General features: G+C 46.5%; 3 protein-coding genes across 8 annotated transcripts; 1 reads left to right on the plus strand and 2 right to left on the minus strand.

Moving 5' to 3' along the window:
* Positions 1–262: 262 nt before the first annotated feature.
* Positions 263–3,504, minus strand: Rpl27 (ribosomal protein L27). The gene is made up of 5 exons (XM_034508012.2): positions 3,374–3,504; positions 3,029–3,111; positions 2,137–2,306; positions 433–543; positions 263–324 (listed from the first exon to the last, which is right to left on the minus strand). The coding sequence occupies exons 2-5, from the start codon at positions 3,107–3,109 to the stop codon at positions 276–278; spliced, it is 411 nt and encodes a 136-aa protein (XP_034363903.1). The 5' UTR covers positions 3,110–3,111; positions 3,374–3,504; the 3' UTR covers positions 263–275.
* A 3,003-nt stretch (positions 3,505–6,507) lies between these two features.
* Rundc1 (RUN domain containing 1) lies at positions 6,508–16,633 on the minus strand. Of its 2 annotated transcripts, none has more exons than XM_034504696.2 (5): positions 16,130–16,633; positions 12,120–12,278; positions 10,691–10,889; positions 9,857–9,967; positions 6,508–8,741 (listed from the first exon to the last, which is right to left on the minus strand). In XM_034504696.2, the coding sequence occupies exons 1-5, from the start codon at positions 16,631–16,633 to the stop codon at positions 7,876–7,878; spliced, it is 1,839 nt and encodes a 612-aa protein (XP_034360587.1). In that variant the 3' UTR covers positions 6,508–7,875. The 2 variants fall into 2 exon arrangements, with proteins under 2 accessions (XP_034360587.1, XP_034360586.1); XM_034504695.2 differs by having other exon boundaries at positions 6,508–8,744.
* Positions 16,523–23,342, plus strand: Ptges3l (prostaglandin E synthase 3 like). 5 transcript variants are annotated; one of them, XM_034504699.2, is made up of 8 exons: positions 16,523–16,660; positions 17,158–17,218; positions 17,344–17,554; positions 17,654–17,720; positions 17,819–17,917; positions 19,934–20,023; positions 22,158–22,211; positions 22,666–23,342. In XM_034504699.2, exons 3-8 carry the CDS (start codon positions 17,487–17,489, stop codon positions 22,681–22,683), a joined length of 396 nt encoding a protein of 131 aa, XP_034360590.1. In that variant the 5' UTR covers positions 16,523–16,660; positions 17,158–17,218; positions 17,344–17,486; the 3' UTR covers positions 22,684–23,342. The 5 variants fall into 5 exon arrangements, with proteins under 5 accessions (XP_034360590.1, XP_076791880.1, XP_034360589.1 ...); XM_076935765.1 differs by having other exon boundaries at positions 17,441–17,554; XM_034504698.2 differs by lacking the exons at positions 16,523–16,660; positions 17,158–17,218 and adding an exon at positions 16,773–17,098 and having other exon boundaries at positions 17,441–17,554.
* Positions 23,343–23,463: the final 121 nt, after the last annotated feature.

Raw genomic sequence — 23,463 nt, forward strand, 5'->3', positions numbered from 1 at the left:
ACTCAAACAGTGACCGGGCAGTGGTGGTGCACGCCTTTAATCCCAGCACTTGGGAGGCAGAGGCAGGTGGATTTCTGAGTTTGAGGCCAGCCTGGTCTACAGAGTGAGTTCCAGGACAGCCAGGGATACACAGAGAAAACCTGTCTTGAAAAACCAACAAGACTCAAACAGCATACCCGGTTCACCTCCCCAGTCTCTTTTCCATAGAAACAGACAGACACTTGTATTTTTTTTTTTTTTTTTTTTTACTTTTAATGACGAAAACAAAAATACACCTAAAAGCGAAGCTTCTGGAAAAACCATTTGTTCTTCCCTGTCTTGTATCTAGAAAGAAAAAAGTAAACAAATGACACACAGGAAAAAAATAAACAGGAAAACAAATTCTTTGAAAGGAAGCAGCAACTGTAGTCAATAAACACAGGACCCACTTACCGCTCCTCAAACTTGACCTTGGCCTCCCGCCTGGCCTTGCGTTTCAAAGCTGGGTCCCTGAACACATCCTTGTTGACAACAGTCTTGTCCAAAGGGATATCCACAGAGTACCTGGATTAACAGTGCAGAGGCAAGATTAGCTACATCACCAGGAAGCCAGAGAGAGACCTGGTGTGGTCAGCAGCACAGCCAGCAATGCCCACGGAAGCTATGCTACACCTGCATGCTAGTCCTCGGAAATTCTCACTGTCCCCAATTTCTGACACTCCGTTTAAGAGGTGAGATTCATCATACCAGACCTTACTCACAATACACCAGCTGGCTATCTCCAGCTGGACCTGTCTTAGCTAGGTGTGGCACACACCTTTAACACCAGCACCCCAGAGGCGGAGGCGAGATCTCAAGACTAGCCTGAGCAAACTAGCTGAGTATGACAGCTCCAGCAACAAATCTCAAGGACACAAGCTGCTGGATCCCAAGAGATCTAGCTCAGGACTTTCAATTCCCACAGTCTCTTTATTACCCCTGGACCAAGAGAGCTCGTTCTAAAGACCTGTCACTATACAGCTCTGGCTGGAAGATGTGAAATGCCCACCTTGCCTGTAAAGAAAAATTTTGGGGGCGGGGAGGAGGTGCCTAGAGAGACAGTAGTCAACTGTCAGCACCTAGGATTAATTCCCAGCACCAATGTGGTGGCCATACACACAGGCAGACATCTACTTACACAATCCACCACACCAAAACCACAATCAACCAACTAAAAAAAGCCCGAGCAGTGGTTCTGAATGACTTTAATCCCAGCACTCGACAGAGGAGGTAGACTACCTAGTCCAAGCTAGCCTTGGCTAGCCTAGAACTTATGTAGGAAAAAAGTCCCAGTTATGTGTTTCTGCGCACATGAGTACAGGTTTCCCCCTGGAGAGCAGAAAAGGGTGCCTGATCTCCTGGAGATGGAGTAATAGGCAGCTTGGAGCCATGTAACATTGTCAGGTTCTGGAAATTAAAAACCAGCTGCTCCACAAAAATAAACTAAGTATCCTAATGACTAAGCTGTCTCTCTAACCTGGTTCAAAACAAAACTGCCTGGAGCCCTCTCATTCCACCCTTACGCCGGTTCCAGTTATTGAACTCTGGTCACCACCAGCAGGTCCTAAGCTGTCTCACAGTCCAAAGAAAATCAGCTTGTACAAAGGTGGGAGAAAGCAGACCAGACCCTCTCCTGCATACCCTCGAAGAAAGACAGATCCAGCAATCTACATTTAATAAAAAAAAATTTCAATAATACTCGGTCAAGCTGGAGAACAGAAAACACAAGGAACCTGAGACAGGATGCTCACACCTGAAACCCAGAGCGCAGGATTCCAAATGTGAGGCTAGCCTGTGCTAAAAAGAAAAACAAAACAAAAAACCACCACCAACAACAACAACAAAAAAAAACCCAAACAAACAAACAAAAACCCCAGACAGCAACCCAGAAGACAAACTACAGACTATCAAGTCTACTACCCTGCCCCAATAGCACTGCGGTCAAACCCAGGGTCTCACAAATGCTGGGTAGTGCACCGCTATACCAGCTTAGCATGTTCAAGACCAAGGGAGGCCGATCCAGAGGCAGGAGAGGGGAAAGGGCATCCGATGGCCTGTCCTCGAACCACAGCTGCCTCTTCCTCGGCAGAGGACATGAACGATTTCTGGACGGCTCACCTTGTCGGCATGAGGTGGTTGTAGTTATAAACTTTCACAAAGGACTTGATCTTGGATCGCTTGGCGATTTTCTTCTTGCCCATGGCAGCTGTCACTTTTCGGGGATAGCGGTCAATCCCAGCCACCAGGGCATGGCTGTAAGGGCGGTCTGAGGTGCCATCATCAATGTTCTAAATGAGAAAAGAGGGAGGGGGGGAAAAATCACTGCTTTGGACCCATATTAGTAAAAGTGTGTTTATTAAATACACCCCCCACACTCCACATCTCTGGAACACTGTAGAGGACAGCCAGTCATTTAATGCTAAGAGTCAACAGGACATTTACAAGTCCATCAGAAGCAAACACAGACTGATGCTGGGGCTACCTAATACCTTCCTCCATGAAGTTGTTAAGGTTAGAGCTGAGATTACAAGGCTGGCTAACTCATTTTAGATAAATGACAGGAGCAAGAAGCTGAGGAGGCCAGTGTCCTCAACAGCAAAGCCAGTGAGTGGCCTTGTGGCTAGAACAAGAGTTAAAACTGGGTAAGAAGCAAGTAGCAAAAAAGCTTAAATATACCCAGGGGATGCTATGGAAGTGGAAGTAGCCTCTCCCATCCTACATCCTCTTAGCTGCGGCACCCATTACTTTGACCTTAAGTAACTTAACACCTCTAAACCTTAGCGTCTGCAATTAAGTTACTTAGGATTAGATTACTTAGGTCTTAGGTTTCTGCAAGAATCACACACCACAGCTGTAATATCTTCAATACACAGTGGCCACCATTAATACCCATTACGCATTCGCCAGTGCTTATTGCTAGGGCAGATTTTAAATTCCGATCCGGCTCATCTTACACAGCAGCCGAAATCCCCACATGCAAGCAGTCACAGGAGCCCCGGAGGGCTGGTACCTTCACGATGACGGCTTTGCGTCCGGAGTAGCGTCCAGCCAGGACCAGCACCACTTTCCCGGGTTTCATGAACTTGCCCATTTCTGCAGAGAACAAAGACAAGGAGCCGCTCAGAAGTTTGTAAAGCGGAAGGCCCCGGGGCCGACTTCTACATGCGAGCCCGGGTCGTAGGCCCGCGACTTTAGATCACTCGCTGCCGACTAGGCCACGCAGCCCGGAGATTCTGCTCGAGGGATGCGACTCGCCGTGAAGCCACCAGAGGCTTAGAGTCCAAACGAGCTCGGCAACCCGACCGCGGGGTCGCGATGGCGGCGGATTGCAAGACCCTCTCCAGGCCCTACTCACCGACAGCAAGAAGCAGGCACCCAGCAGAAAGGAAAGGAGGACACTTCCGCTAACCTTTCACCTTACGGAGAGGTGGCTTCACTTCCTGTCCCGCCTCTCAGGCCCAGCCAAGCCGCGCGGTTGGTGGTCAAAGTTGCTGGCGGAAGGAGCTCGTCAGGGCGGGTCGGGCAGCGCGTTTGAACAAAGCTTTATTAGCAGCACGAGCAGCAGACAGGAACAGAGAGTTCCGGTTCCGGCGTGTGGAGGGAGGGGCAAGAAAGACACTGTCGCCTTCATTGTTGTAGTCTCCTGCTCTGCCGCTAGGAGGGGCACAGAGTCTGAAATTTACAGATTTGGTTTGGAAAATAGAGCCAGGCTTTGTGGGGGTCGGGGGTGGGGGTGGGGATGCAGCACAAGCTTACAATCCCAACATTTGAGGGGCTGAGACAGGAGTTCCAGTCCCAGTCCAATATAAGTTACAAAGACCCTGTCTTCAATAGGTAAATACATTGAAACTTGTTTTAACTCAAATAACTTAAAATCATTATTCATAGGAAAAATGACCTCGTGCACTGTTAGATGAAAAATGGGGAAGATCAGACACATATATTTTCATATATTTGTATATATACATATATAATTATATTTTAAAAATATGTATATATAAGTATATATACATTAAGATTTTTATTTTTCCGTATGAGTATTTTGCCTTTTTGCCCTCATGTATGTATATGCACCAAGGTGCCTATTGTCCCAAGGTGGCCAGAGGCAAGTATTTGGATGCCCTGGAACTGGTGTTACAGATGACTGTGACTCCCTATGTGGGTGCTGGGAATTGAACCTGGGTTCTCTGCAGATCTTCTGCGAGAGGAGAGACTGCTCTAAGCACCATGTCTCCAGCCCCTATTTATTATTACTTCAATATTTTTCAATTCACTTTAAATGATTGATTTTACATGTATGTGCATGTTGATATGTGGGAATATGGTGCCCACAGAGGCCACAACTATAGGATCTCCTGGAGCTGGAGTTAGGCTGTGGTGAACCATTCGATGTGGGTACTAGGAAGAGACCTGGGCTTTTCTGGAAGAACAGTAAGTGCTCTCCACCTCTAAGCCATTTTGGTAGCACCAATTTCTGACACAAGGTCTTACTCTGTAGCTAAAACTGGCTTGGAAGTCACATTATAGCCTAGGCTGGAATCCAGCTTTCAGTGGTCCTCCTGCCTCAGCCTTGTGAGTCCTGGAACCACATCTGGCTTATACTTATATTTCTATATCCAATAAAAATGGTTTCACATTTTTTAAAAAACTGTGTACCCCAAGCTGCACTTGAACTCATAGCAATCCTTCTGCCTCAGCCTCTTCCATCTGTGACTCCAGTCATGGGCCATCATGCCTGGCTGCAATTAAAATATTTTCTGAAGCAGGAGGAAACATTTTCCAAGGTGATGAACAGACCAGGCTCCCTCACCTACGAATTCTATAATTCATTTCACCAGGCTCTCTCCTACCTACCAGTTTTTAAAAACATTTTAAAACTTAAAAAAATTTTTTTTATATGTGTGGTGTTCTGCCTGTGTGGTGTATGCCTGTGCACCTCATTCACGCCTGCATGCAGGCCAGAAAAGGGCACCAGATTCCCTGACACTGCAGTTACATATGGTTGGCAGCCACATGTCGGTGCTGGGAATTGAACCTAGGTATCTCTGGAAGCAGCCAACGCGCTGTGATGTCTCCCCAGCCCTCACCCACCAGTTTTGAATGAACTGTTTATCAAAGAGATAAACATCATTTTATCAAAGAGATAAAATAGCAGCAGACTATGATGTTTGGCCTCTTCCACCTGCCTGGCTTGACGTCTGTCTGCACATCAAATTCCCTATACATTATGGCTTCTGTGGTGCTCAGTGTGAGCCTTGCAGGTTCATACTGAGATCTCCCTAAAGCTGCCTCCTGACAAGTGTCACCCCAGGCCTACTGCACTGGAGAACACCAAGTGTGAAGCACTAGAGAGAGCAAAAATGAATGGTGAAGGAGATATCTTTGACACACTATTATGTAGCTCAACAAAAGGACCTGTGTCCAAAGTGGTGGTCCTGACTATAACCTCAACAGGAGGCAGTAAGAGGAGGATCAGGGGTTCAACGCCATCATCAGCTACACAATGAGTTCAAGACCAACAGAGGCTATAGAAGACCGCCTCAGAAACAGAACAAGGTCTCCTGGTCACACAGGCCTGCTACACACAGAGGCAGGAGCACCTTTGAACTCAAGGCCAGCCTGGTCTACATAGGAACTCTAGGACAACATAGAAAGACTCTGGCTCAAAAACACAAGAAAACAAAACCCAAGAAGTTGGAGTGCTACAGTTAAGAGCGCAGACTGCTCTTCCAGAGGATTTAGAACAAGCCTTCTTGTTTTGGTTTTTTGAGACAGGGTTTCTCTGTGTAGCCTTGGCTGTTCTAGAACTCACTCTGTAGACCAGGGTGGCCTTGAACTCAGAAATCCGCCTGCCTCTGCCTCCTAAGTGCTGGGATTAAAGGTGTGTGCCACCATTGCCCAGCGGCAGTCCACTCTGAATGTTCTCAGTTCCAGGGTCCACAGAGTACAGAGAACTGTCCCACTCGTGCTAGCATGCTGTCCACATCCCACAGCCTAGTGACTTGAGCTCAGTTCCTGCAACTCACATAATGATGGAAGAACTAACTCCGCATATGCATAGGAGCCATGGAACTCATGCTCCCTGCCCTCACCATACACATGCAAATTTAAGTTAAAAGACAATACAGAGGTATATCTGGGCCATGCTAATATGGTCATTCCAGTTCTCATCCACCCCAAACTCTGACAGCCTCAGCAGTGGACTTAACAGTACTGATTTTCAGATGCAGCGTGTATAATGCCATTCACTGCAGTGCCTGATGCTGTAGCCTGGGCAAGGTGAATAAAAATGACCAAGGCCCTTTGTAGGGAATTTGACCAGAAAAACCCAACACATATACAAAACCTAGACTGCCACCCAATCCTGACCTGATCCAGGGCAGAGAGAAAGTGGACAGTTTCTAAATAAATACTGACCTAGCTGACATGGGCTGAAAGGGCTAGAGAGACTTAGAAAGTGGAGAGGAGCTATGGGCTTTGCAGAGAAGCTACACAAAATACTGAAACTTTATTAGCAATCAGAGATATAATTCATGATATTTTACAATTATCTTTTTTCTCCAGGGTTGGTGCTAAGGATCACCAGGCAAGCACTCCACCACTGAGCTGCATTCCAAGCCCAGTCACTGCTTTTGGGAAACACTAAGTGTCGATGATGCATCTGAAGTGACAGGTTGCTCAAACAAGGTAAAGTGCACGTCACGGGAACAAACTACAGGTGGCAGTTTGGTTCACCCATCTTCAGTGAGCCCTGGAGCAAGTGCCCTCTGCAAACTGACCAATAAGGAAGTCACCTTCAAAGTCATGCTGGCCTTGCCACTGTGCACACTGCAAGACCAAACCTCCTGTCAGTCAATCTCCAGGACAAGTGGTGCCAATGAGTCACACCCCAGGGTGCTGTGTGCTCTTGACTGACAGGGATTCTTCTGAAGACTGTGTCAGTCCTGACAAGCCCACAGAAGAAAGTGACGTCTGGAAACAGTACAGGGCCTCAGCTGTCATTCTTTATAACTAGAGGAGTGCTGACTGAGTGTGAGGACTACCTCAGCAGGGAGACTTCCATTCTCATCTTACACTCATCTGAAAACTCCCTCAGAACAAAGGGGAATCAGAATTCGTGACTACAATTACAGTTCTGGCCCTAGGGCTCTCAGAGCTGCTTCTGATAAAGGAAGACTGTTCCAGCTTGACTAGCAGGAGCCTCAAGTTCAGTGTCTTTCAGAACTCCCTCATACAGCAGGGCTGCCATGAAGAGAAGGGTGGGCACAACCTGCATTTTCTAAAAATCAGATGGTGAGTTGGGCATTAGCTGTGTGGTAACTGGTTTTGTTACCACAGGCTCCAGCAGTGGGCCAGGTACGCTGTGGCGGGCTAGGGCCAGCTTCTTCTGTTTACTTTAACATCCTCAGCTCTGGCTGTGCATGCTTTGCATGGACCACACCACTGAGCTACAACCCTCCCTGGTCCTGATACTGTTTAGTTTTAGATTTTATTGTTACATTTACTTGTGTTTGAGCAGGGATTCACATGTGCCACAGTTCATGTGTGGAGGTAAGAGGACAGTTAGTGGAAGCTCTGTTTTCTCCTTGTATCACTCAGATTGCCAGGTGTGATAGCAAGCATCTTTACTGGCCAACCATCTCTCAGGCCCCAACACTATCTCTGATGGGAGTCTCTGGCACATCTTTCTAAAATGCTAAGAGAAAGACAGGCTTTGCCTCCATTAGCTGACCACCTGAAAAGGGTCTAAAAAACTATGTCTAGCCCTTCCTCCAACTCCCTGGCTTTTAATCTACAATTCTAGGACATCTACCTCTTTAGAGAAAGGTGCATGGGAACTAAGGCGAGGCATTCTCATCAAAAGGCATCTTTGATGTTCTTGAGCTGTCGAACGGCCAAGTCTACAGGAAGGCTGAATTTGAGGCTGCTGAGGCGGCTGAGCAGGTTGAGGGCACTCTCAAAGCCTGTGTGAGCCATGTAGCTCCAGGGCTGGTAATGGGGCTCGATGAGGGACCCTGACTTGCAGATGAGGTTTACCCAGGACACCAAGCGCTGCTCATTCAGTGCCATGCACACCAACGCCTTCAGTTCTGAGTCAGCGCTGCGCTTGAAAGGGTCATGCTCTGTCAGCACCAGGTGGATGGCTGTCAGGAGGCTCTGTTTGGGGGTCACAGCAGTATCACCCATTAGAGGCAGAGCGAAGGACTGTGAGAGCTTCCGGGCTGGGGATTCCACATATGCACGGCCATTTTTGGCATGATAGTATTTTACAAAGAGCTCCCAGGGGTGCATGGCCTCAGGGGCTGAGGAGAAAGCTGGCAACAAACAAGCAATGGGGGCCATGACAAGGCTCATCCCAGAGGAGGAGGCATATAGTCCATGGGCCAGCAGGTCTCTCACAGCCACTGTCAGCTCCTTCCGCACAGCCATGGTCAGCTCATCCTTGCCTCCCAGAGAGAGGTCCTGGAGGTTGGCCGAAGTGATGACATGGTCATGTGGCTGATGTCTCAAGGCTAGCTGCTTTACTCTGTCTACTGATACTTCCAGTCTTTTCAGTAAGGGAGAGTAGTCTCTGTCTGCCTGGCCCCTTTGCCACAAGGTTTGAGGGATCTGGCCTGTAGCACAGCCCAACTGGCTGACGGCGAAGATCTGGAGCACAGCCAGCGCTCGCCGCATCAGGTGCAGCCCTGTCTCCCGGGCTCTCTTGGTGTCTTCTGCCTTTGCTGCTTAGAAAACAGTGACTCATTAGAAAGAGGTCAAAAAGACACAGGACGTTCAACAAATTACAAGCTGTGAGCAAGCCTTGCCTCTGAGCCACAGTACGGGTGTCATATGAAGGCAAGGATGTACCTGGACTGGCTGAGCTTTGACTGATGATACTAGTTATACTGAGATACTGGGTAGCTCAGCCATTTCTAATATACAATTCAGGCTGTTGTTGTTTCAAACAGGATCTTGCTATCATGGCAGTCCTCACCCCTCAGCTTCTCTATTGCTGGGATTTCAGGCAGGCACACTATGTCCAGATTGGCCTCTTCCTGCCTCAATTTCTGAAGCAGTAGGATTATAGCCCCTTCTTCATCATCTTCTTCTTTTTTTTCCCCCAGCTCATGATTAAACCCAGGGCTGTAGAAACCCATCTACACTAGGCGTATACTAGCTTCATCTCCTAGATCTGGTCATTTCAAAATTATACCTAAGAGCTATCCATCCATTACCATGATCTACATTAGAATGTTTTTATCATCCCCAAAAGACATCCTGGGCCATTATCATTTCCTCTCTCCCATTTTCCCATTTCTTCCCAAGACCCAAGCAATCATTAATTTTAATTTTTTTTTTTTTTTTTTTTCCCGAGACAGGGTTTCTCTGTGTAGTCCTGGCTCTCCTGGAACTCGCTCTGTAGACCAGGCTGGCCTCGAACTCAGAAATCTGCCTGCCTCTGCCTCCCAAGTGCTTAAAGGGATTAAAGGCGTGCGCCACCACTGCCCGGCTTAATTTTAATCTTTATGTGTGTGTATATATAAGAGAGAGAACCTGAGTGTGAGTATGCGTGTGTATGTGTGTGTGTGTGTGCACGCTCACGAATGGTCATAAGGTCAAAGGACAACCAGAGAGAGTCAGTTCTCTCCTTCCACCATGTAGGTCCTGATCCAACTTACACCCTCAGGCTTGGCAGGAAGTACCAACACCTGGTGAGCCAATCTCACTATCCTTACTTTTTGCCAGACTGGCTTTTGATATGTAGTCCAGATTGGCCTTGAACTCTCGATCCTCCTGCCTCCACCTTGTACTTTCTGCTTTTGTAGCCTGTTGAGTTCTAGGAGCCCGTACTTACCTTTGCTGGGTCCTGGGGGCAGTGTGCCCGCCCTGGTGGGGCCGACTCCTGCCTTCCCACTGGCTTTGCACTCACAGTGTCCACCTGTCTGTAAGGGGCTTCCCACTTCATCTATCGTCAGAAGATACAAAAACAAAACATGCATTTATTCCCTTCATAGTAGATTCCTCCCCCCTCCCCTCTCCCTTTTGCTCCAGCTCCCTCACTCTGGGCCCCCACTCGGTCATAAGAGGGCATCAGATCTCATTAAGGATGGTTGTGAGCCACCAAGTGGTTGCTGGGATTTGAACTCATGACCTCTGGAAGAGCAGTCAGTGCTCTTAACTGCTGAGCCATCTCACCAGCCCTCATAGTAGATTTTTAAAGGGAAAAAATAGTTAATAGTGTCTACTATATGATCAGAACTTTATAAATTATTGTACATTATTGTGTGAGAGGTGCCTGGCGCATCATAGTTGGCTTAATAATAGTTGGTAAGTAAACGAGGAATGAATCATCCCCAGTCAGACTAAGCAGGGAGGAATCTGCTCAAGGCCACAAGGCGAGCAGTGGACCCGAGAGTCCTGCATTCAGGTCATGTTCTTTCCATCTTACTGTGGCACACGTGAGAGGTCTCACTCTGTAGGCCAGCCTAGAACTCATACTATATAACAGGCCGACCTATGACTTAGATCTGCCAGCCTCTGCCTCTCTCAATTCAAGGATTAAAGGCATGTACCACCACATCCACTTCAAGTCTTAAATACAGGGAGCTGGCCCCTCAGACACAAGTTCTCAGTCACACAGAACTGCCACACTGTCTGTCGTCTCTTCTTCCTCCAGATGCTCTCTGACCTTGGATGAAGCTGATGAACATCTCAAGGTCCCGGATCTGGGTTTTCAGCTGCTCGACCAACTGTTCTTTCACCCGAGCTGGGTTGACAATCTGAGCCACTGCTGCGTCCACACGTTGACGCAGCTCCTCAGTGGACAGGGAACTGATGTCCTCATTCAGATTCATGTCCAGTTTCTTTATTAACTCATCAATGATCACCTGTCAAGACCACAGCAACAGTGTACCCTTCACAGTTCTCAGACGGGGGAAAGGGAGGAGAATCTTAGCAAGGCTACTGTGCTCCAAGGTAAGTAAAACCCACCCAGACCTAAGACAGGGCCTGAGAGCTGGCTCAGCAGATAAAAGTGTCTGCTATATGAGCTTAGTGAGCTGAGTTCAACCTCAGAGCCCACGTAAAGGTCAAAGGAGAGAGTGTGTGCTGTGCGCATGTACATGCACACTCATACAATAACTTAAGAAGAAACACAGATAATCTTCTCCTTCCAGAGTAACAAGAATCCTCAGCTCAGGGCTGGGGATGAAGCTGTTTGTAGAGTGCTTTCCTAGCATCAATAAAAACCTGGGTCCATGCTCTCTGGTACCATATAAACCAGGTGGGAAAATGAACACCTGTCATCTAAGCATTTGGCAAGCACTTGGCAGGAGGATCACAAGTTCAAGGTCACGCTTGACTATATAACAAGAGGCCAACCTAGGCTATATGAGGCCTGTCTCAAAAAGAAACAAAACAAAACAAAACAAAAGAACACCTAATTCCTTTTGGTCAGAAATGGTGCCTCTTGCGTACTGTGAACTGAACAGGCAGTGAGCTTTCACCCAGTAGAAGGGCAAACATCCAAAGTGGCTACAGACCCAACAGCCTCATATCTGGGCTGCAGAGAAGGCTCAGCAGTTAAAAGCACTGGCACTCCATCACAGGACCAGGGTTGGGTTCCCAGCACCGACATGGCAGCTCGAAACTTCCGTAACTCAACTTCAGCCTGCCACCATCTTCTGGCCTCCATAGGCAGTTGCTCAGGCGGGCAAAATAATCATACACATAAAATAAAAAATAAACAAAATCCCCAAAGTTTTATATTTACTTTCTCTAAAGGCTTCTGAGTGAATACATATTTATTCTTTCCTTTTTTTTTTCCCTAGACAGGTTTTTTCTGTATAGCCCTGGCTGTCCTGGAACTCACTCTGTAGACCAGGTTGGCCCAAACTCACAGAGATCCTCCTCCTCCTGTCTCTGCATCTCAAGTCCTGGGATTAAAGGCGGGCCCCATCACCACCTGGCTCTCATTATGTCTTAGTTTCTCTTATTTGGACCCTGAGTTTTCTGTAAGGCCGTGGGAGAAGTGCGCTGGGGAGAGGCTATGCTGGATACCACCAGCAGGGACATATTAAGCGTGAGAAATGCCTGAGTCGCCACTGAGGTCTGCTCACCCGCTGTCTTTCCAAGACCACGGACTGTGGCAAGGAGTCATAACTACCCTCCTGATAAGCAAATGTTTCCAGGTCATCAAGCTGGGTCTTGAGCTGCAGAATCAATTCTTTCTGCTTCTCCCTCTGGGTTTCCAGACGTTCCCGTTTTTCCTGTTCACTCTGTGATGAGAAAAATACTTGGGCTATTTTACAGAAAAGACAAACCAAAGGCACTTTAAGACTCTCAGGTCAGTAATGGTCAAGGAAATACATAAGGCTTCAATGAAACAACAGACAAGGCAGGTTTAGCAGTAACAATGTACTTCACCCAGGGCAATTGATTACATCTGTGTTTTCATTTCGAACATGATACAAACAAGATGGAGCCTTTTGCAAATAGGCTTGTTGTTTTTCAAATAGTCAGGAAAGAGAAAACTTAGGTAAGACAGCCTCCAGGAGTTAAAGGTGCCTGTCATCTTGCATGGTCAGTCGACACAGGATAACTCCTCACTACTCTGTGCAAACCAATTTTTCCACAACTGTCTGGGGGAATGAGCCAGGGGTAGTGCCTTGTGAAGATCAGAGGCTCATGTCCAGCATCAATTAGATAGCTAGCTTGAGGGTGAGCCACAAGAGACTCTGTCTCAAAAGGCAAAGCCTGGTATCTGAGTAGAGAGAAAGGCTTTACATATATAGAAATCAACCAGTTTTATGAAATTTCAAATCTACTTTGAAAGGTTATAGCTATTTCTGTAAAACAGGAAACAATGAAATGTAAGTACCTAAGGCAAAGAAATTCAAAAGCCAAGTCCCAGGGATGGAACATTAACAGTATGGTGTGTGGGTGTATGTGTGGGGAAAATTTCTGAGAACAACCCTTTCTCACCAACAGATTCCATTAAGTTACATTTAGTAACTTAAAAGCAGAAGCTTTCAAGTTACTAAATGTCCTTTACAGGGATCAAGTCTTGCCAACATATTCTTAGATACAGGGTCTTTATCATTTTAAGTACAAAAACAGAACAAAAAGCAAGCCAGATGTGATGTGTACACCTGTACTCCTCAGTGAGTTTCAGGCTAGCCTGGGCTACATATATAGTCTCTGTCTTAACAACTAACACTGAAAACAACCAACCAACCAAACAAAAAAAAAAAAAAAAAAACAAAAAAAAACAAAAAAGGAGCAGAGACACTAAACCACTCATAGGCATAAGGCTACATTTTAAACTAGGATCTACACAGTATCAAAGTTAGCCTTAAAGTAGTACTTACCAAGCCCTCAAGAAGCAAGGTAGGAGAGAGGAGAGAAAAGACAAAAAACAAAGAATTATGTTTTCATTCAAATTCTTAAAGAACAATCCCCTTTCTTTAGCTTTGTTCAACATGACAGATGCCTCAGGATGCCCTCCAGTTCTCCGAGTGTTGCTGCTGCTGCTTCTCATAACCCCATTCTTGTTCTCAGCTAGTAACAGGCCTCCACTGACAGCTTTCCCTGGCTTTCTCCAGGAAGAACAAGTCATTTCTTCCTTCGTATTGTGTACACTTAGTCATCATAGTGTTTGTTTAGGATATATCTCTACTAATCTACAAACTCCTAAAGGACCTTGACTTTTGATCTTCAATACACCTAGAACTGTGCCCAGTATGGAGTGAATTCTCCATGTATTTCTATTCCTTAAAAAAATCTTAAAATGTTTAAAATTTAAAAATTTTTATTCTGTGGATGATTTGCCCACGTGTATGTCTGTGCACCACATGAGTGCCTTCTGCCCACACAGGCTGGAAGAGGGTGCCCAATTACTTGAACAGGATTTACAGACAGTTGTGGGCTGCCATGTAGATGCTGGAAATCAAACCTGGGTCCTCTGCAAGAGCAGCCTGCTCTTAACCACTGAGCCATCTCTCCAGCCCCCATTATATGTCCTTATATATTTTTGGACTAAATTAGGTACAGAACAAAAAATTCCAAATAACGAACTGGGGGAAACTGTATAATTAGCTAAAAGAGAAAGAAACAAAGACAGAGTCCCTTTGTGAAGCCAATGAAGAAAGAAACCAGTTATAAATCCTGATTTGTTTTCATGACTACTACACCTGCTACGTCTGTCACTCGCTGTCATTGTTATAGCATATTTGCTGGAATTACGCAAACAAATTTATCAGCAAGACCAACAAGTTCTGGGGCAAGGCAGGAAATAATAGGTTTAATGTCCGGTACACATTGAGATAAAGTTGAAGGGAATTTGGAGAGACTGGGGAGATAGTTAACTTGGCAGTATGCCTGCCCAGCATGCACTAGGTGTTGGGTTCAAACCCAAGCACTGAATAACTGGGCATGGCCCATGTTCCTATCATCTCAGTATCCAGAAGGTGGAGGCAGGACGATGAGATATTCAAGGTTAGGAACACCAAGCCTCATGGCTTGTGTTTGATGCCTAGAACTCATATTCTAAGGAGAGAACTAACTCCTGAAAGTTGTCCTCTGACCTCCACATGCAGGCTGTGACACCAGCACTGTGCTCACACACACGCTCACATGCTCATATGCTCACATACACACACACTAAAAAACAAACTTCAAGATTATTCTATTGCACCGGGCAGTGGTGGTGCATACCTTTAATCCCAGCACTTGGGAGGCAGAGGCAGGCAGATTTCTGAGTTCGAGGCCAGCCTGGTCTACAGAGTTCCAGGACAGCCAGGGCTACACAGAGAAACCCTGTCTCGAAAAACCAAAAAAAAAAAAAAAAAAAAAGATTATTCTATAGCAAGTTTTGGGCCAGAGAGTCTGTCTTTAAAAAAAAAAAAAAATCAATAATGATAATTTCAAGGGCTGAGGACATAGCTTAATTGGTGACAGAGCGCTTGCCTAAAACATGCAAGTTCCTGGGTTCCACCCCAAAGACAGAAAAAAAGTAAATTATTCTGCCCAAAGATGCCCTCCACTCAGGTACTGCCTGTTCAGATGGCTTTGTATGCACTTAACAATATAGCTGCTTAATCAGCCGAGCACAGTTTTTTATGGTATTAGCCTGACATTTTTTCTGACAGTGACAATAAGCAGTAGAGATGGTACCAGGTTTGCAGAGGACCTTCCACATCATGTGCTACCGCACAGGGCCTCGCCACATTTTAAGTCTGGCGACTTGTGGTTAACTGCTCCTTATACAAGGATATGTGGGTACGAGAAGGAACTGGAAACAGTTCAGATCATCGTGAGTCAATATCTCCTACAAATAAGTTTTCTTGGCTAAGCCATTCTGAGTGGGAAGAAGGCCACATGTAGACTGCAATCTGCAGAACAGAAAGGGGAAAAGGCGGCCTGTCTCAAAACTTCCAGATTCCAGACATTCAAAGTTTGTAAGGGACCTTCCGGTGTTGTGGTTTACAGAATTTCCTTGCTTCTTCGGTGTACTGAAGAACGCACTTGTCAGTCAGAAGGCCCCGTTCAGAGAACCCTGTTATTAAGCAGGATGGCAGAGCTGTCTGAAGACATTGTTAGGACATCCTTATAATCAGATGTGTTTCTTTCCACTGCCAAGGGATGGTGTCTGTTCACCAAACCTCTCACTGAGATAAGACAGTATAAATATTACAGCCTATCTATATGCCAAAAAAAGCATGGAGGATTAATTTAAATTTTCATGGATTCCAATTCACTCCTCTTTTACTTACCACTCTCTCCACCCCTCTTCCCAGTGTTCATTCTATCAACAAGTGCTCAGGGCCGGAGGTATACCTCAGGGTAAAGACTGTGACACAAACACATACTCGAGTACCTCAAGTCGTGGGCAAGGTAGGCGGAGGCAGGACAGCTTTCATTACCCACTGCCTTTTCAAGATTCCTTTTCAATGCTCACCATATGTCCTTCTGCATCTTCCTGTCTCCATTCTCCTTATCTTGCATACGCGTACCTACAATACTTCCAGCTCGGTCGCTCCTCACCCTTTCTACCTCGGTCGTTGTCAGCATCACCACCCACAAACTCCCTGCCTGCATCATCTTCATCCCCATCCGGACCTAGCCTCACCTGGTCCTCGCCCCGCACCCGTGGCCGGTCCCCCGGCAGCACATCGCTTTCGTCACCGTCACAAGGGTCTTCCAGTCCCTCGTAACCTAGGACGTGAGGACAGCCGCGGAAGGCAAAGTCTTCGAGCTCCCGCAGGAGACGCTGCTGCTCCGCCGGCGCCCCGCGCACTACCTGGCGCAGGCGGAACTGCACCTGCGCGAAGTGCGAGGACAACGCGAGCAGGGCCGAATCCAGCTGCCGCCGCTCGGCTTGCAGCCGCCTCAGCGTGCGGACAGTCGCGTCCGGAGGAGAGCTCGGAGCCGCTCCAGGCTCTTCGGCTGCCGCCTCCTCCGAGAACGTCGTCGTCCCAGGACCAGCTTCGGCCACTGCCCCCACGGGAGCCCAGCGCACAGTCTCGCATGGTGGCAGCGACTCCTCCTCCTCCTCTTCTTCTTCGTCCTTCGCCTTAGGCCCGACGGCGGTCACCACAGTTCCCAACTCTGTAGACGCTTCCACCGCCGCCATCTTCCCGGAAACGCCGCCGCACGTCAGGTGCGCCCCTTGCTGCCATAGCAACGGGCTTGGGCAAGCGGTGGGCGGGGCTTGAGCGCCTCCAATCGCGGGAGGGCCCGCCCCCTCGGGATTTATTTATTGCTTTTTGTGAATTAGACACAGGAGTACTTTGCGTTGGAAGAACAAGTGAATGAAACCCAGAACAAGTAATGTCCTGCCTATAGGGTCTAGGGTAGTCCTTTCCCTGTACAAAAAGGGTAGATATTGTATTCCTGATCTATTTCTGGAGACCCCGAGATGTAGTAAAAGCTCCCAGAGTCAAATCTCTTTTGCTGTCAAGCCACCTTTCCCTCCCTCTCAACCCTTCCTCCTACCATATTAGGAGAGGCAGCTGCTAGGGGCCTCCTAGGATCTAAAGATAGAGGCCTTTGCTTGGGACTCCAAAAGCCACGGGGCAGCTGGAGCCACCATGGATCGGTGAGTTTCAGGCAGCCAAAATACAGGCCCTATACACTCCCCTCCCCGTTTTTCTGCAGATTTCCTGCCCCACATCTTGTAGAAGCTGCTCACTCTGCCCATCGGAGCCCCAGACTCCAGGTCTCTGTGACTGTGGGTGAGAGGGGTGGTGAGATCTGAATGTACTTTCTAACTCCTTACTTCCCTTGTCTCTCTGGGTTTATTCTCGCCACCTCCACTCACTCCCACCACTCCCCTCCCCTCAGTCTGGTTCAGTGGCACTCTGTTGTCTCCTCCCTCCACCTTTCCACATCGCCTTTAGTCTTACCCACCCCTACCAAGCCCCACCTCCAACCTCTTCAGGCAGCATGCCCGGACTCTGTGGTACGACAGACCTAAATATGTTTTCATGGAGTTTTGCGTTGAGGACAGTACCGACGTCAATGTGCTCATTGAAGACCATCGCATCGTGTTCAGGTAGTAACCTTCCCCAGTGGACTGGCCTGGCGTCTCAAGAGCTGTTCCTATCTTCCTGGTGTCTCAAGAACTTGTCCCACCTCTTCACCGTATCTTTAGCTGCAGGAACGGTGATGGGGTGGAGCTGTACAATGAGATTGAGTTCTATGCCAAGGTGAACTCCAAGGTGAGAGCAGGGTAAGGATAGTCATAGATGGACAAGAAAGGTTGGCCAAGTAAGGAAACTGGAGGTTTATCCTAAAAATGAGGCTGTCTGTCTGACAGGACTCGCAGGATAAGCGCTCTGGGCGATCCATTACTTGCTTTGTGAGGAAATGGAAGGAGAAGGTGGCTTGGCCTCGCCTCACCAAGGAGGATATTAAGGTGAGTATGGAAGGAGTGGTCTACTGCTGTGCTCTCTCTGTGCACCCAGGCAGCAGAATTATATCTGGAATGGTGTTTGCCTTTCCAGTTACTATTGAGGACTCAGTCCTGTGTATTTGATCTGTCAAATATTCTGGAGTCTATGTATTTCCTCCTAGTCTAGACAGCATCCGTCAGGGGTTGTTGGGGGAAGTAGGTTTTTGTCTGTTTGCTTTTGGTTTTGAGTCAGGCTCTTTCTGCTTTGCTCAGGCTGGCCTTGGACTTGCCATCCTGCTGCCTCAGCCTCCTGAACACTGACATTGCAAGCATGTCTATGACATTACAGGCATTACTATGGCTGACTCTGTTGCATATTTTCTGTCCCATTTCTAAGCCACTCTTTCCACTGCTCCCAGTGTGCTCTGTTAAACACAACCTTGACTTTGTCTCTCTCTTGCTCAAGACCCTTGACGACAGCTACTCCTCTGAAAGCTGAAAGTCGGCCACCTGCTGGCTGAATCTCCCTTTTACATTTGCTTAGTAGTTTTTTATCACAGTTAACACATTATTCTGAGGGGCTGGACTCTGTTTAGAGCACTGGTTGCTTCTGTAGAGAACCTGAGTTCAACGGGCAGGTCCCACAATGGTGGCTCACAACCGTCTGTAACTGAACTCTCTGTTCACAGAGAGCCAACACCTTCTGACTTCCATGGGCAGGTGGTATACACACACACACACAAACACACAGGGAAAACATTCACACACATAAGATAAAATAAATAAATCTTAAAAATGATATTGACTGGCTACTGGCATTTATAATTTTTTTATTTCTTGCTGACATTAAAAACATATAGATTATGGGGCAAGTGAGATGGCCCAGCAGGTAAAGGTGCTTGCTACTGATCTGAGTTTGAGACCCAACCTCCATAAATATGACATCCATTTGTTTAAAGTGCCATGTTCCAATAAATAAATAAATAAATAAATAAATATGATTTTGATATTTTTATTATAAACTATGAAACTGGAGAGATGACCTGGCTTTGTTTTGGTTTTTGGTTTTTTTCACTTTCTTCTTTCTTTCTTTCTTTTCTTTGTTTTTTGTTTTTGAAGACAGGGTTTCTTTGTGTAACAGCCCGGGCTTTCCTAGAACTCAATTTGTAGACCAGGCTAGACTCAAACTTGGAAATCTGCCTACCCCTGCCTCCGGAGTGCTAGGTTTAAAGGAGTGTGCCATCACACCTGGCTAGGAGACCCAGTTTTTAAGAGCACTGGCTACTCTTCCATAGGACTCAGGTTTAATTCCCAGCTCACAGCAACTCAGAAGTGCTTAGAACTCTAGTTCCAGAAGATTCGGTGCCCTTTTCTGGTCTCCATTGACACCAGGCTGGAATATGGTACATAGGGGCAGACAAAATATTTCTGGGTGTGGTGGCATGAGGATACAGAGGCAGGTTTACAAAGCAGTTCTAGGACAGGCAGGCCTAGAACACAAAAAATAAATTCACCTCCCCAAAAACAACAAAAACTTTGAGGTGAATGTGTATGAATGTTTAATTGTTCTTTGTTTTGTTTTGGGACAGGGTCACATGTAGCCATGACTGAACTTTTATCTTGCTATATAGCTGAGGGTGATCTTGAACTCCTGGTTCTCTGGCCTTCACCTCAAAGGTTGGAATGCTAGGCCACAGCAGTACACCTGGCTTTGAATGCAGGCAGGTTGGAACACTGAAAGGTTGCCTCTAGCTCTGGGGAATGCAGTCCTTCTGTCTTGCTTGGCTGAGTCCTAGGATGCTTTGTGTTGACCGCCCTAGTCCAACAGCCCTTGGAGGGCTGTGTTTTTTCAGACCCTGTGTTTTTGGTGTTGTGTTTGGCACCAAGTAGGCTCTGGTGAACATTTGTGGATGCAGCTTGGAGGGCAGGCTGAGGGCACTGTACCACATTGATCTTTCCCTCTGAGGTTCCTGTCTATGCACACGCCTGCACTGTTGCCCCTGTCCTCCCTGCTGTGATGATCTGTGCTTCCTCTTACAGCCTGTGTGGCTCTCTGTGGACTTCGATAACTGGAGAGACTGGGAAGGAGATGATGAGGTGGAGCTGGCTCAGGTGGAACATTATGCAGAGGTATGAAACACAGCACCTGCTGCCCGTCTTAATCATTCTGTGTCTGTGTGCACATACTTGCTGGGGAATTATCAAGGCACAGGCAGGGATATTAGAACTCTCAGCAGGCCACTTGCTGGTGCTAATATCCTGTATATTTGTAGTATCATTGTATATTTATCATAAATGAGAGAAATTAGTATTAATGAAATTTAAAAGAAAAAAATTAAAGACTTATTACTTTATTTATTTATTTTTGGGACAGGATCTTAACTATGGAACTCTGGATGGTCTGAAACTCACTCTATAGACCAGACTGACCTCAGACTCAGAGATCCACTTCTGCCTCCGTAGTACTGGGGTTAAAGATGTGTGTTCTACTATCCTTAGGATTGTGTGTGTGTGTGTGTGTGTGTGTGTGTGTGTGTGTGTGTGTGTGTGTTAGGCCCCTGGAGTTACAGGTGGTTGTGAATTGTCTGATTTGGGTATTGGAAATCAAACTTGAATCCTGTGGAGGAGAAGCATGTACTCTTGGTTTTGAGCTATCTTAAAACAAACAAACAAACAAACAAACCCAGCCAGGCAGTAGTGGCGCACGCCTTTAATCCCAGCACTCAGGAGGCAGAGGCAGGCAGATCTCCTGAGTGCAAGGCCAGCCTGGTCTACAGAGTGAGTTCTAGGACAACCAGGGCTACACAGAGAAACCTTGCCTTGCAAAATCAATAAGTAAATAAATAAACCCAAAAACTTAGTACATTTTCTTTATTTATTCATTTATTCATTTATTTGAAGGGCAGATGCACACAAGCCACAGCACCCATGTGGAGATCAGAAGACAAGCTTTGGAGTCTTCTATATCTAACATGGAGGTCCCAGGAATTGAACTCATGTCATTAGGCTTGGCAACAGCTGCCTATTCGTATTAAGCCATCTTGCTAACCCATATTAGTACAATTTCACACAGCCTCACTTACTGTTTTCACAGTAGTGTCTACATTTGGTAAAAATGTCACAAAATCTCTTCCACCACTCTATAATTCTTGTTCTCTTCTATGACTCTAGGTGGTTTTCCTAAGCTAGAAAAGTTTATAGGACTCTAGTACTAACCAATATAAAACTTATAAGTCACCAGTGCCCCATAAACAACAATGTGTGATTTAGTTTTAGAAGACCAGAAACTCCTTAATTCAAATTGTAAAAGGACACACAGACCCCAGACTTGGATTGACATGGAGGGTACTTTCTGAGTTTGTTTAAATTGATTGATCTTTTATTTCTTTGTGAGTCTCAGTCTCCCTATGTAGCTTAAGCTGATCTTGAACTTGTCAGCCTCCTGCCTCAGCCTTGTGAATGTTAGGATGATTGGTCTGTAACTGTGACACTCACTTTAAATAGTTTTTATTTTTTTAAGTTATTTTTATCGTGGTTTGTTTGTTTGTTTGTTTGTTTTTTATCATTTGTTTATGTGTACCTAAGTGAGCTTCTGTGAGCCATGTGCACACAGGTTAGGGAGGAAGTCTGAGTGAGAGCAGGAAGTGCCGATGTGAATGCTGGGAGCTGAGTTATTGCAAGAGCAAGATGTGCTCTTAACCTTTGAGCCATCTCTTTAAGCCCTGCACTCCCCCCCCCCTTTTTTTTTTTTTTGTTTTTTTTGTTTTGAGACAGAGCTTCTCAGTGTAACAGCCCTGGCTGTCCTGGAACAAGCTTTATAGACCAGGCTGGCCTCCAACTCTCAGAGACTCACCTGCCTCTGCGTCCTGAGTGTTGGGATTAAAGGCTTGTGCCATCACACCTGGCTGGCCCTGGTGCTTTTGAGACAGGGTCTCATGAAGCCCAGGCTGGCCTTGAAGAACTTCCTAAGTAGTGAGCTGAGGCTGGCCTTGAACTCCTGGTCTTCCTGTTCCCACTTGTTAAGTTCTAGTGTTTGCAAGCAAGTACCAACATACATACCCTGTCGGAGGTTAACTTTTGTAAGGTGGGTTCTGGGAACCAAAGGCAGTTGCTTTTAAAGATCAGCAAGTGGTCTTTAAGTGGGACCATATCTCCAGCACCCCCTGGCTGGGATTGTTCTCCCATCTCTACTAACACTCAGACTGCTCTTCCCTCACCCCTTCTCTCTTGTGACTGTTTTTTTTTTTTTTTTTTTTCCTATTAGCTTTTGAACAAGGTCAGCACTAAGAGGCCTCCCCCTGCCATGGATGATCTGGATGTAAGTAATACCTTCCTTTTAGCCTTTATGAATAGCACATTAGAGGTGGATACAGCTCAACAAAAGTGTGTTTTTCCACCATGCACGAGTCCCATGCTCCAAAAAGGAACAGGAGGAAAAAAAAACCCACAAACATATAAAAATATGTATCCCATTCACAGTGGTTCTCTGCATGTTCTGAGGTTGACACAAGATTGAGTGTTCCCTAAGCCTCCTGCTTCTTCCTCCCCATCCCAGAACACGTCTGGCTCTGATGAGTGCCTGCAGCTCTTTAGAGCAGTGACACCACTTGAAATCCTCAAAACAAAATAGAGTCCTGTTCATTGAGTCCTGGTGCTTTACCTTATCTTAGCCTCCTAAGAGATGTGGCGTGGGATTCTAGGAGAGCGGGGGAGTGAGCAGCATCTGTGAAGGTCACCACAGAAACCACAGGTGCTTTGTCTTCTCCTTCTAGGATGATTCTGACAGCTAACTAGCTTTCTGTGACAGCGGACCTGGGGAGGAGGCTGTAGCTACCTTCTGTCATGCTGAAAAGCTAGGATGGGGCCTTCTTCAACTTCTTCGTTATGCATGAAGAGCCACAGAGACCTCTGAACTCTTCTAGAAGCTCTTTCTGAAGGGTCCGTCTCCATGTGTTAGGTTTTTCTTCTGGCGCCCGAGTGTGGTCCTGCATCAGATGGGGTGGGAAGCTGACTGGTGGGGCTACTGACTTCCCACTGATTTGACTTAGAATCTGTGCTTGAGGTGCTTGGGGCTTTGGACATGTGTTTACATGTGGTAAAGCAAAGGCCAAAAAAGAAAGAGATTATAATAAATTCTAGGAATGATCCTTCTCTTTCCTCCTTGTACTTTCCTCTCCCGGTAGGCAGCCCCTTCTTTCTCCAGAGCTTCTGGCAACTTTTGCAGTGGGAAGATGTTACAGAGACTTCATCTCACCTAGATAGGTCCCCGTCACCCTGGACCTATAGCTTCCTGTACCTCTGTGGTTAAGACTATGTAGCATTGTTTTTGTTTGTTTGTTTGTTTGTTCCAGAAAATGAGAGTTTGGTCCTCAGTGCCCATACTAGGTGGCTCACCTGAAACTTGGTGCTCATACACATAAGTAAAAATAAAATATTTTAAAAATCCAAATTATCGCTGGGCAGTCGTGACAAATGCCTTTAATCCCAGCACTTGAAGGCACAGACAGGAGGATCTCTGTGAGTTCAAACCCAGCCTGTTCTACAATTCAAGTTCCAAGACAGCCAGGACA

Source organism: Arvicanthis niloticus, chromosome 6 (assembly GCF_011762505.2).
Source record: "Arvicanthis niloticus isolate mArvNil1 chromosome 6, mArvNil1.pat.X, whole genome shotgun sequence".
Classification (NCBI taxonomy): Eukaryota; Metazoa; Chordata; class Mammalia; order Rodentia; family Muridae; genus Arvicanthis; species Arvicanthis niloticus.